Genomic DNA, 14,469 nt, shown 5'->3' on the forward strand with positions numbered 1-14,469 from the left:
CTCGCTCGACCATCGCTCACGTCTACACAGAGCTGCAGAGTTACCAGCACCAGTTTTTTACTTTAATATATAATCATGTGGTTTATCTGTCATTTATATTTGTAATAATGTAGCCCCATCTAGAATAACACGCTAATTTATGATCCTTATAATTTAAGGGTTAGGTTTGGTGTACTTAAACCTTGTGTCGTCCTCCCGGGTCAAATTGACCCCGTATTATTCTTCTTTCCTCCCTTCCTTCCTTCCGTCTGTACTTCCTCCATCCCCCTGTCTTCCCTCCTTCTTTCCTTCCCTCCTACCTCCCTCCTTTCCTTCCTTATTCCCTCCTCCCTTTCTTCTTTCCTCCCTCCCTCCTTCTCTCTTTCTTTCCTGTCCTTCTTTCCTACCTTTCTTCCTTCCTTCTTTCCTTTCCTGTCCTTTTCTCCCTCCCTCCTTCCATCCTTCCTCCCTTCTTTATTTCCTTCTTCCTTCCTCCCTTTCTCCCTCCTTTCCTTCCTTCTTTCCTTTCCTGTCCTTTCCTCCCGTCTTCCTTCTTTCCTCCTTCCTTTCCTTCCTTCCTTCTTCCTCCCTCCTTTCCTTCCTTCCTTGACTCGAGGACAACAGGAGGGTTAATGAAAGGATGTATGGACTCTCAAACCTCTGACCCGTCATTAATCAGAGGATGATAAATAAACAGAGTGCTTCATTTCTCTCTTCGTACCTGAACTTCTCCTTCCATGACTCCCAGCAGGTGAAGCAGATCCTTCTTGGACAGCTCCTTCCTGATCTCTGCCGGTTTCTGAGGTTTCTTCTGTGTCTGTGTCTGTGTGTCTGATACCGCCGTCCTCCCGTCCTTCTCCTCTCGCTGGACCTTCATCTTCCTCTTTGTCAGCTCTGTGTTCTCCTGCTTCTCCTCCTGTTTGATGAAAGGCTTCGTGGGCTGGATCTGTCCGTCATCTGGACCCTCCATGGTGCAGGTCCTCGATCGCATTTTTTCCTATAAGAGGACAAAATGGATACAAATGAGCGAAACAGAGATGCTATAAAATGAGGGCACGTGTCAGTCATTTATATTACTTTTCAACCTTCTTGCTAACCATTGGGTTTATTCAGCACACTATAAAAATCAACTTGCCAAGGCCTGAAGCTAGTGAACGCTCAGTCACCCTTATTATTTTGTCACAAATATGTTTCAGTGTATAGTATTTCATTTTAAAGAGGGGCCTTGCCTTGGAAAGTCTTGCTGTTGGTGTGTTTATTGGCGCTCCCAGTTTTTAAAGGAACATATTTAATGCAAAAAACAATCAAATTTTTCACTATCCTTCCAACAACGAACAATATTTGCTCATTGTTTCTCTTCTTGGCCTCATTTTCCTGCAACATAGTCTATAAATGCAGTGCTGTTTGGCAGCCCGCGGTCTCGAATCTGTGTGTCCTTGAATGCACCGCGAAAGCACATCGCCCGACATGTGATCATAACATGGTTTTGACAGATAATTAAAGGTGAAGAAATGTTGACCATGATGGATTACCAACTGTTTCTTAAGCAAGTTTCAAGTTCTGCAAGATGATTTTCATCGCCTACTGAAATTAACCGCCACCAGCAGCTGCCGCGAGTCAATCCAAAACCTAATGGTATGCTCTGGAAACTGTCGGGCAGTTATGTAAAACGGTTGGTGGGCTTAAACATACAAAAACACCAGCGTGGTTCTTTAGAGGCCTTTAACTGGAGGACGATTTCTGTGTTATAGTTTCATATGTAGAAAAACTAAACCCAAAAACTACATGACTTTGACAGTATATCAACCCTTGTGTCGTCCTCCCGGGTCAAATTGACCCCGTCTTATTCTTCTTTCCTCCCTTCCTTCCTTCCGTCTGTACTTCCTCCATCCCCCTTTCTTCCCTCCTTCCCCCCTCCTTTCCTTCCTTCTTTCCTTCCTTCCTCCCTCCTTTCCTTCCTTATTCCTCCCTTCCTCCCTTCCTTCCCTCCTTTCCTTCCTTATTCCTTCCTCCCTTCCTTCTTTCCTCCCTCCCTCCTTCTCTCTTCTTTTCCTTCGTCCTTCTTTCCTACCTTTCTTCCTTCCTTCTTCCTTCTTTCCTTCCTTCTTTCTTCTTTCCTTTCCTTCCTTCTTTCTTCTTTCCTTTCCTTCCTTCCTTCCTTCCTTCCTCCCTCCTTCCTTCCTTCTTTCCTTTCCTTCCTTCCTTGACTCAAGGACAACAGGAGGGTTAATCAAGAGAAATCAGGGTTTACATCATGATTAATGCAATTTTAATAGCCAATAGTAGCTCATTGCAGATAAATTGGTATTGGTGTAAATGTCAGTGTACATTTTTGGGGTTTTTTGTGTGTTTTTTTGCAGTTGTTAAAACACAATTTATCAAAACTGATTATTTATCTTATGAGTTACATGAAGAAAATTAGTTTGCGACCATATCGATTCTGAGAAGAGTGAAGTCAGAAGTTATTATTGTTTCCTATGTTGAAGCAAAAGTAATAATGGGAACAGTTATCATGTGATTGTGATATATGCATTGGTTTAATCTTCTGTTTATGTATCAAAACCATCATAATTAATGCAATTATAACATAAAATATATGTGTTGCCAAGATATTGAAGATATTGGCCAACAGTAGCTCATTGCAGATAGTTTCATGTGTAAAAAAACTGAACCCAAAAACTACATTACTTTGACAGTGTGTTAATCAAGAGCAATTATTGGCCAATAGTAGCTCATTGCAGTGTGTGTCATTTTTGGGGGTTTTTGTGTGTTTTTTGCAGTTGTTAAATCACAATTTTAAAGGATCTTTATATAAACTGGTTATTTATCTTATGAGTTACAAGAAGAAAATGAGTTTGAAACCATATCAATTCTTAGAAAAGTGAATTTTAAAGACTATTCTGTCCAATGTTGAAGCAAAAGTAATAATGGGAACAGTTATCAAGTGATTGTGATATATGCATTGATTTAATCTGCCAGTTTATGTATCAAACTATTAAGTAGGTCATGTAAAGGACAACAATCAAAATACTACATTTATACCCTTTAACAACACATAAATTCAAAGTGCTTTACAGAAGACATGAAGAGGATAAAATAGGATAATTAAGATATTGGTGGATCAGTGATGAAAATAATAATTACATAAAGCTCTGAAACATTTAAACCTCTGATTTTGTACTTTATGAAATGCACATTGAGTTAATGTTGTAATGATTATTGAAATATTGATTCAATTCAGCCTTCAGTTTAAGAGAGTTAAAGCAAAACCTCCTGAAGCACATTTTCTAGGACTTAGTTGCAGATGTGATGCATAAAAGCTGAAATCTGTAAAGAAGAAGAGCTCAAAACAGACAAACAATGATGAAATGGTCAGCTGGACATGCTGATGTTTAAGAGTCCTGAGAAAGGAGCAGTTTACAGCCTATCGGATCTAAACGAGGCCAAAGTTCTCCGAGTCTGGAGGTCTGGATGAAAGCAGGTAGTGACTCAGTTAGAGAGAATCCTGGCAGCCAAGTGGTAGCAACCACGTCACTGCTGCCTGTTATTAATAGTTGTTTCAGGGGAGCCGCCAAGATCTCCCACACGTCCAAAACCACAGAACCGTCTTCATTTTGATGGTCAGATCGGTGAACTGGAAGAAGGGAAGGTAGAGCTCCGAGGATAAAATCTGAAGCCAAGACAAGCCCGAGGCAGCAGCTGGAGGTTTGAGTTCACAGGAAGAATAATTTTGAGAGGATCTGGCCGAGTGTCTCGAGTCAGTAAACATCACTCTGCGATGGGCTGCTGGAGGGCTTTTTATATTAACTCACTCACTGTATAAACACTCAGATACACATAACGCAAAATGACACGCTTGAATAAAGATAGGGTTCTTAATTTGAGGTCTTCATTTCGGCTGACGGACTGGACTTATAACAATTTTGTCTTGATATCCTCAATCAAGGCTGGATTACCAACTGGGAAACTGTCCACAAGGCAAAATCTCAAATCCGCTCCATCCTCCATTTGTGGTCATAAAGTTGTTTTTTTATCAAACTGAGCGACAGGCCGTATTATTCCAGTCAGTACAGTAAAGCTGCAGCCAATTATAATCCTTAATGATCTAGAGTATAAATTGTCAGCAAGTTGTGAAAAATGCTGATCATTGTTCCCTAAAGCCCAAGTTAACAAATTCAAAGTATTTGTTTTGTCTGGCCAACAGTCAAAAGTCTCAAAGATGTTGAGTTTTCTATCATGGAAAAAGTGGGAAAATTAGCAAATATCGGAGAATTTGGGAGATTTTTACATTAAAAGTGACATAAACATGTAATCAGCTGTCAAAATATCCTGTCAGTTGACTAATGGAGTATTTGTTTCAGCTGCAGATGTTCCACCATGTGTAATAGATGTTGATGGACCACAGCAGGCAAAGCAAAGATGTACCTGATAACATTAACTATGGCTTTGCTCCATTGAGTTTTGCTGGTGAACCATCATGCACAGTACCAGAGTCACGAACTTGGACGGACTTAAAGGGGATTCAGAGATCAGTAATCAGCGTTATTAATTGCACCTGTTTTTTTTTTCCTGCTTTGATATGTCAAAATGTGTCCTGTAAAGAAGGTCTGAAGGAGCGCCAACAACAAGGTTAATCTGGTCGTGTCTCAAAGGGATTGTAGCTGCTCCTCCTCCTTCAATCTCCTTTTATAGCATTTTGCATCAAATCTGTTTAATTTGGCAAAGAGTTATGTTATCCAATGGATCCCATTAAAGTTTATTTTCATGTTTGTTTTAAGATTTTAATAATATCAATGTTATGCCAACAAAAACAAAGTATAAAAACAACACAGAGATGAACTAAAAATGACACGGACGTCAAGCTTAAATACTAAAGCTCCTGAAATCTAACATTTATATTGAGGCAAATCTTTTTAATAAATATCCATAGAGCTGGATCTTCATTGTGCAACTGAGAAACAGAGTAAACAGTGACTATAAGGCCTGTAAATAGAGACTGTGTTTGTTTACATGTCGTGTAGTTTTCATCGAGGCTGCCAACTGTTGCATCAAAGGGTGTTTGCAGGTCTCAATTGAACCGATGCTCCACATGCCAGCACAGTGTCGTATCTACTCCCAGATAAGCAAACTGATCCGTGAAAACAGATTAGCTCCAGCACAGACGGCGTGAAGTGTATCAGCGTTACAGAGTGATGCCAAACAGTCAAACACTGATGATAGATTCTACTTTCAGGGTCTCACCATCATTGACACTTCGTTAGGGCAAATATGGGAATAGAAATACCGAAGAAAATCACCACTATCTATCTATCTATCTATCTATCCATCTATCTATCTATCATCTATCTATCTTTATACTTATCTATCTATCTATCTATCTATCTATCTATCTATCTATCTATCTATCTCTATCTATCTCTATCTATCTATCTATCTTGATACTTATCTATCTATCTATCTATCTATCTATCTATCTATCCATCTATCTATCTATCTTTATACTTATCTATCTATCTATCTATCTACCTACCTACCTACCTACCTACCTATCTATATTTATACTTATCTATCTACAGTATCTATCTATCTATCTATCTATCTATCTATCTATCTCTCTATCTATCTCTCTATCTATCTATCTATCTATATACTTATCTATCTACCTACCTATCTATCTATCTATTTATCTATCTTTCTACTTATCTATCTTTCTACTTATCTATCTATCTATCTATCTATCTATCTATCTATCTATCTATCTATCTATCTATCTATCTATCTATCTATCTACCTATCTACCTATATTTATACTTATCTATCTATCTATCTATCTATCAACATTAACAAAAAGGATGAAAATCGATGCAGCATAAGCAGAGCTATTGTCCTTTTTTACTCCAACCATTCTTCTCCTTTGTCAAAACCTATTGCATTTACATTATCCACAAAAGATATCCTTCAAATGTACTTTCAGTGGAAGTGATGGAGGACAAAATCCACAGTGTTTCCAAACAGTCATTTAAAAGTAGATGTGAAGCTTATATGAGGCTCCAGCAGTCTGAGTTAGTCATATTAAGTGGATATCTGACACATTTACAGTCTTTTTAGCATCAAATTCCCTCTTTGAGTTTCCCTGTTGAGCTGTGGTGGAAGTATAGTAACAAAAAAGACTTTGGTACTAAAAAGACTGTAACGTTGAAACATAGAAGACTTGATTTGACTCATTTGAAGCTTCATATTATGCTCAGGTGTCCTCATTCACTGCATATTATATATACAGTAACTGACCCATAATCATAACATAGAGTCTTCTGTCTAAACTGATGACATAAGAGCTGTAAGTTTATAAAGGCTAACTGCAGGTCTTACATGTATTTTGAGGCTTTAAAATATTTGTGTACATTGTGATGCTGGCAACCACCGCAGTCAAAGAGGCCTTCATGTCATGATGGCTTTGTGGTCTCCATCTACATGTCAAACTCCTATGGAACAAATGTAAATAAACCCAAAATATAACCCACCAAATAAATTGTATACTGCATCTTTCGTCCTCCCTGGGGAGAGATATTTATGGAGACGTGATGAGGTTAAACTGGTCTCTCTGATTTACTTTTCAGCCCGGGTAAAATCTCAGACAGCTGTAGGCCATGGTCGACACACGAGAACTACGGTGGATAAGTGGAAGAGGAGGTATGTTGGCAACAGGGTGGTTCGAGTGGTTAGAAAGATAATCCTATAATAAGAAGGTCAAAGGTCCGACCCAGAATTGTCTCCAAAGTAAATGTCTGATGAAATGCCTGGCGGAGCACGTTAGTCGAAAATTGTCGAAACTGTTTTTTACTTTCTTAAAGGGAACCCAGACATGATGCTGTTTCATCAATTTAAATAGAAAAAGCTTAATATAGTTCATTGTTGACATGCTAACAGTGTAACTCTAGAGTAAGTCCGTTGTTCAGTTTGTCAATCAAACACTTTGATCTGTGAATTGATTGATGTGATTTTTGCTTCTGTATCTGCAGATATTCATGAACCCCAGAAGATTAATGACTAATAATGACTTTCGCAACCATTTGACTTCATTTAGCGACACCAACAGGTCAAAATCATCCAACATTTCTCTTCATATTAGCATTAAGATATTATTAGCATTAGCATGGCATTGTATGTAAAAGTTGTGTTATCTAATGCCAGAAATAATGCTCGTGTAACACATTTACATAACACTGTTAGCATGTTTTGTTAATGTTATGCTAACGTGGTCGTAGCTATGCAATGCTAGTGCTAATACATGAAAACTCCTTGGGGCCTTTCATGCGTTATTCCAAGATAGTTACCCCATTTCTAGCCTTGATTCTTGATCTATATACTATGTACTAAGTTTTGCAGGGCACAGCTAATGGGAAATATCAAATCTGTTAGAAATGTGTAATATCTTTGACAACTTAGAAGCATTTTTTGTTACATGCAAACATAGTAATGTTATGCTAACGTGGCCGTAGCTATGCAATGCTAGTGCTAATAGCCTACTAAAAGTTAATGAAACATGAAAACTCCTTGGGACCTTTCATGCATTATTCAATATAGTTACCCCAATACCCCTATATATTATGTACTAAGCTATTTCTATTGTGTAGCATATTGTAAATTGTTAGTGATTTGCAGAGCACAGCTAATGGGAAATGTCAAAACTGTTAGAAATGTGTGATATCTTTGATAACTTAGAAGATATCTTGAACTGGTTTTTCCACAATTTTTCATAATGGTCTGTACAACATGGTGTGAACGTGACTTATTACTTAATATGCTAACAGTGCTACTGACACTTAGCGTTATACTTTGCTATTATTATCATGTATTACCAAATTAAACTAAATGTGGCTCAGTAGTGAGTTTATTTGATCCGATGTCGAAAAGGTTCGTGCTGACGTCTGACTGAAAAAGACATCCGACATCATGTTCTGCGTAAACTACAACCGTGTAAATGTAACTAATGGCCGTACTTCACCTCTGTTTATGAGCTGGATGCTGTGCAGCAATCGCAGCTGTTTGTTTGGTGAGATTTTAAAAGGAGTATTTTTAGGGTCTTCCCACTTGGGTCCAGACTCCAACAAGGGGGAACTCCAGGGCTATCACTTTATAAGCCATCAGCAATCCCACGGATGCCTGAACCTCCATTTTACTTCACAGCTGCAGCTCTTAAACTCCACCGTAACACTGCTTGTTGTAAATAAACAGCCACTGCCTGTTTATCGGACGAGCTTAAAACGTCTCAGCAGTTGTTACCTAAGCAGAGGTCACATACAGTACATACCGTATATCTGTTGGTTTGTATTTCTATTTTAAGCTCATATTATAATGAAACACGTGGTTAATGTAGATCACACAAGCATTTCCGGCCTCTGGGGTCAGTAATTGTTTTCTGTATGTAATAGACACCATCATAACACAATTGCTGTCATTCCTTTTTCATGATAAAGAGAAACTATGACATAATTAACTCAGTTTATTGTACAAGAACATGTTAACATTGGTGATCTGAGTGGTGGAAGAAGTATTTAGATGTAGCATGTTACTGTTGTAGCTGCTGGAGGTGGAGCTAGTTTACACTACTTTACAATCAGCTAGTTTAGTCTAATGGTTCCCAACCTAGGGGTGGGGCCCCTCCAAAGGGTCAGCAGATAAGTGTGAGGGCTGGTGAGATGATTAATGGGAGAGGAAAGAAGAAAGACAGTTTTTGGACTTTTTCTCTAAACTTTGATTTTTGCTGAAATATTGGATCATTTGAACATTTATTGAAATGAAACCATGTGAGAAGTTTAGAGGGAAAAATCACTATTTGATGGAGCTGTTAACAACTCAGACATCTGAAATCTGAGCCAGACTACACACTGCTTTTTGTAAGACGTCAAAAGACAAAAGGGTTGGAAACTACTGGTTTCATTGTTAACAATGTGTTGTGTTTTAGAAGCTTGTTATATTATCCATTGGGTCAAATATTCATCTGAAAAATGACGAAAGATGTCAAATAAATGCAGTGGAGTAGAAAGTACAATATTTCTCTTTAAAATGTAATGTGTGTTGGGTTAAATACGATGCGTGACACAGCATGACTTTAAAGCAACTGCACAGAGCTCCCTAAGGTCTGCTTTGCAGGAGATGGCAGCTGTCCAAATCCACCAAGTCAACTTTGTATTTCTTGAAACTTTGTGTTTTTCAAGTGCAATATGATTTAGACTTGTAGTTTGAAATATGACTATATAAGGGAACGAGCAGCTTTGTGAGGAGGTTTGAAGAGGTCCAGGCTGTCGTTGTAACTCACCATGAGGGGGAAAGTAATGCAGTCAGTCATCTGCTCTGCAGGAGGGATTTCAGGATGTTTAGAGTTTAGATACAAAGTCCTCAGAGGAAGGAGATTGTTTGCAGGCATAGTATACATACAGACTGTACTCTGTCATTAATCCACAGTTCAATTTTTGGTTGAATTGTGGTCATGATTTCCACACTGTTTTTGACCTGAAAGATCCCCCTAAGACCTTTCATACTGATTAATTCATACATTTGATTATTGACTAGATGTCTCTCACTTTATACTTCACTGGTCTGAAGTCCTCAATACTCAGATCTGCAGGAGAATCAATACAGCAAAAAAATAAAATCAAATATTGCTACCAGCATTTCATTTTTTGACAACTCTACAAGAAAGACAAATGAGAGAAATGCTAAATGAGAGATTGCATTGAGTTAGTAGAAGCTAATGGACTTAAGCTCTCTATTGCAATCACATAGAAAGGCCATAGCAACCATTACAAAAGCCCTACCAACCACCTGGCTCCGTCCTAATGACCACAAGGAATCAACTGACTTCTCCAGATCATTCAGATCATTTCAGCTGGTACCTCCTTTTGGTACACTTCATTTAAGTGTTTACAGTTATTGTTAGACTACTTAATTATACTTAGACCCAATGAATGATTCACCCTTAGTTCAGCACATACACTTCAACTCCTTTCTGCACACTTCAGCTCAGTTTTAGTGCTCTTTTTTTTCATCTTTTAGCTCACAGAATCCCCCGTGTTTCTCTTATAAACTTGCCTTTTATGCCTTTTTACGCCTGACGTAAGGTTCTTTGGATTCCTTTTGTTGTTGAAAGTACACACAACATCATGTCATGGCTGACCAGGGCAGCAATTATCCAAATAGCTACCACATCTCAGTAAGGAGAGCTAGTTTTAATGGGAAACCTCCACCAGCCACCAGCCAAAACTTTGCCTCCTCCATGAGCTCAGCTGGCATTGGGCCACCGACTGTTTGGAGGTCTATTTCTGCGCATCTGAGCTTGTAAAAGATTGAGAGTGGTGAGAGAAATCTGGGAGGTAACTACTGCTCCTGCCAGTGGATGAATAAGGTGGTTTCCCAGTGAAAGAGCAGCGTTCCAACAGCAGTCATCTCTGTGATTATTAGCCACATCACATGATGTAAAGCTGCACTGAAGTGGAAAAGCCGCACGACTCATGAGCCATCAGGTTCATGTGCAGGTCAAAATGTCTTTTAAAGGGTCACAGTTTCAGTATATTCACAACAGGGAAATTAGATTTACTGTAACGGATTATCTGGTTTATGTGTAGATTGGAGGATTATTATTTTAATCCTGGGTCTAGTGTCCTCCTGTCACTCTGAGCTGTGAGTAATAAAGCCACTCAAATAAATATTCTTTGACCAACGCCGACAAAGCAAGAAGACAGTAAACAAAGCAACATGACTCCTTCAGGATTTATATCAGACACCCTCGGTTCACCACTTGCTACTTTTACACAACTTTCCCCCATAAAACAACAGCAGCAGGGATTAAAATAAACCCTGTGGCAAGGAGACAAGACTTAACACATAAACAATAATGTAAGCGCTGCAAGTCGTAAACTTCATGGCATATTAACGATAAATCTTAATTCTGCATCAATCCAAAATAATATAGAAAATGTATAAAGTAAACCATGATGACAGTATCTATTTGATGTCTATATGATACAACCGAAAGCACCAGAACAAGTGGAGCTTTGCAACTTGACAAATACATTAATTGAAATGTTCTCAATATGCTGAGAGAAAACATAAATCAGCCAACCATCTCTAGCAAAACATATTTACTGTTGCAGTTTAGTCATTTATGAACCTCATTTCTAGTAGGGTTTTGCAAAGATACATGACCATCAAACAAACAAAAAATAAACTGCTGGACTCCATTTTCCACTTTCTTTGCACCAAAGTGATGTTTCGAGAACATCTGGGTTGGGTCCGAAATCAACCCCTATTTATTATCTGGTGCATATTGGAAATTTAATTGAGTGTCCGAATGCCAAGTGTGTAAATATACTGCAAGAAAAAAGCAATGTACGCTACGATTGTCCAAAATCTTGAAATGCTGCAGACTATTGAGTATTTAGTAGCGGAGTAGTGAAAGAGTGAATAAGGGACACAGTTCTGCTTTTCATCAGACTCAGAAACAGTGCAATGCCCTCTAACATACAGTATGAATATAGTTCTGCTCACTTTAAGTTCAACACCTGCCTACTTCGGTTTGGATGTGCCTGCATACTCCTATTCTGGACATTTTTGACTTTACAAGGGTAGTGATTCAATCAAGGGGGAAAGCTACGGAGCTACTCCTTACATACATCCAACAAGAGCCATCAGAGTCCCAGACAACCTTTTTGATCCAGTAAGGGAGAGATCGAAAGGTTACGAGCAGTTTAGAGGCCCAATGAGGTCAGTAAACACATTAAATGTTTAAATATGCGTCCACTTTGCACTTATATACCTGCACTGAGAAATATATGGCAATCCAAACACCCCCCCAAAACACATTACGATCCTTGGAAGTCAAAGTGTAACTGAAGAAACCAGTGGAGTTTTGTTGCATCAGTGTGTCATTAAAAGCTTTTATGAATACATGGAAAACCACTCGACATTTCAGGCTGCTATGTACTGTACGGTGCTTGACCAATATCACTCTATCAAGCACCCATGCTTGAAATAGTGACACTTATAGTCGGTGCTTGAATGTCACTACAGGCTCACATTACCATCTTTAGCACGTCATAGCGACATCCGAAATAGAAGGATCATAATCGACACTCGTCAGTCGGCACGTGTCATTTTAAGTACTGTTTCTATATCCAGACGGGAGGCTGAACATCTTCAATATAACTGTTTAACGAGTTCATCTCACATTTCTTATCAGAAGCTCACCTTTAAGAGCCGAAGGTGACTATGTCCTCAGCTGCACTCGGAGTTTGGAACAAGCCTAAGATACTCATTCAGGTTTAGTCAGTATCACAGAAAGCCACTACTTTCTAATTATCACTGAATACAAAGGGAATGCCATTATTTTTAGAGGTATTCAGTTGTAAACCCAAAAGTGCTGGACAAATTAAAAGTTTAGATAATGGCACAAGATAAAAAGTCTGAGAATCACCAATTTCTGTATTAACCCTTAAACAGCCAGCAGTGCGAAAATTATTCTTTTTTTATTTATTTTGATGTTACTAGTCATTTGCACCTAAAAAGTGCACATTTCCACAAATAATTTTAAAAATATTTTGTATATTTTATGAGTTGTAACTCCACTAGGAAACATTGCCCCTATTAAGGTATTGTGTATATATGTATAAAAAATGTATATATACTGTATGTATGTTCATCCTGGTGCACATTGCCTGTTTAAGGGTTAATGTGAGATGTGAGACATTTGCTGTGTAGCCAAGTCTTTAAATTCAAGCATAAAAGGATGCATTGGACAGATGGAGACATTGGTTTAAGTGTTCATTAATGATTTCTTCACTGTATTCACTGTTGAATTTATTTGATGTTCTGCTTCATATCTCGACTGTTCCAGTTTTATGGTTCTGGTCTTCATATTTTTAAAGACAGTTTTGTTCCCCAAACAATTTAGTACTTCCCTCGGGAAAAGTGAACACATATTTCCCAGTCCACTGTCGTCCTTTCTGTTTTTGTATCTGCTAGTTTTGACCAATATATTTACTTTACAAAACTCCTACACTCCACCACAACCTTGCTAACCATGGTGACTAGCGAGCAGCTGAGATGATGTAATAGTGATGTGTCAGTCACAAAAGGTCCAGGTCAGGTTAGGTTAAATCTTGTTCCCAGTCTGGATCACTGACTGTATATGAATATGAACAACCCATCTCCATTTTTATGCCACTATACAAAAGTGAAGCCAAAAAAACTCCTTTTCTGGGAGCGGCCATCTTGCTTGTGTGACGTCATTTGGAGCCAGAGTCTGTGCAGTCGAGTCAGGTGGCGGGATGACGGCTTACAGGACACGCCCCCTCAGCCATACTAACGCTTGATGGAGGTTTTAGAGCAGCTGTCACAGTTGTCAATCATGATATCCCGCCCACTTTTTATATCTTCAAATAACTGATTAAGAATAAACTTATCAGAAAAAAGAGCACTTGGGCAAGCATCAGGGTGATAAGAACGACATAAAATGACTGAAACCATCTATGAAAAAACATTTATTTGACATATACTAATTTTTTTAGTTTGGTTCATGTCCCATCTGCTAACATGGAGGGGGCGAGATTTATGACCTATACTGCAGCCAGCCACCAGGGGGCAATTGAGATGTTTTAGCATCACTTTTAGGAAGAAACTGTCATGACGTACATATTTATATTAAGGAGATGGTTTGAATTAAATTGTTAGTTGGTCCAGAGTACGCCTATTGAGTATGCATGACGTAGATATGGAGATATTTAACTGAATAAGTGAAAACTTTCAGTGGTAGTGGTGGATTAACCCTCTCAGGATCCATGGATATCTATACCAAATTTCATAGCAATCCATCCAGCAGATGTTGAGCTAACTGACCAAATTGGTGGACAAATTCTGCCTTTGTTAACAATTTCTTTTTTGTCTTGTACTAAATTGTTAAAATACTAAATTGCTGCAGAGTCTAAACACAAAGAATAATCTTACTGAAATGCTGCATTGTAGTTAATATGCTTGAAATATTCAGGCTAAATTGCTAAAGCTAAATTAGTCCCGGCTTATTTTGGGTGTATGTATATCAACAGGAAATTGCATCATATTTGGTATGTTAATATGATATGTAAGCGTGTTTTAGCTTTACCAAATTTGTTGTAATTATGACATTTTTATTAATTTTTTTTGAAGCTTCAACTCCATAGTGTGTCTAAACCACAAAGTTAAAGCACTAGTTTTTGACAGCTGAAAGGAGACGGAGTAAAACAGCAGCAGTAAAGTTTACGCAATGGCAAAACACTTTAAATGATATGAGATTCAGCTCTATCTGCAGTATCATGTTGCAGACAACCTCTGCCATTCGACTGCAACGACCCTGCCATCATTACCTGCATGAAGGTCTTAAAGTTCCACAGATGAGTGAGCTGCAGGGTCCCGAACAGACCGCGATATAAATAGAAAACATAGAAACATAGAAGCAGT

At 38.4% G+C, this 14,469-nt stretch overlaps 1 protein-coding gene across 1 annotated transcript in view; it reads right to left on the reverse strand.

Annotated features, from left to right (window-relative positions):
* Positions 1–14,469, reverse strand: part of LOC128377032 (filamin-A-interacting protein 1) — a 53,880-nt gene that overhangs the window by 31,233 nt on the left and 8,178 nt on the right. Inside the window, 1 exon segment of the mRNA XM_053336911.1 lies at positions 701–976. Within this exon segment, the coding sequence (XP_053192886.1) occupies positions 701–970 (270 nt within the window). The 5' untranslated portion in view covers positions 971–976.

This window comes from Scomber japonicus, chromosome 17 (genome assembly GCF_027409825.1).
Source record: "Scomber japonicus isolate fScoJap1 chromosome 17, fScoJap1.pri, whole genome shotgun sequence".
Lineage (NCBI taxonomy): Eukaryota > Metazoa > Chordata > Actinopteri > Scombriformes > Scombridae > Scomber > Scomber japonicus.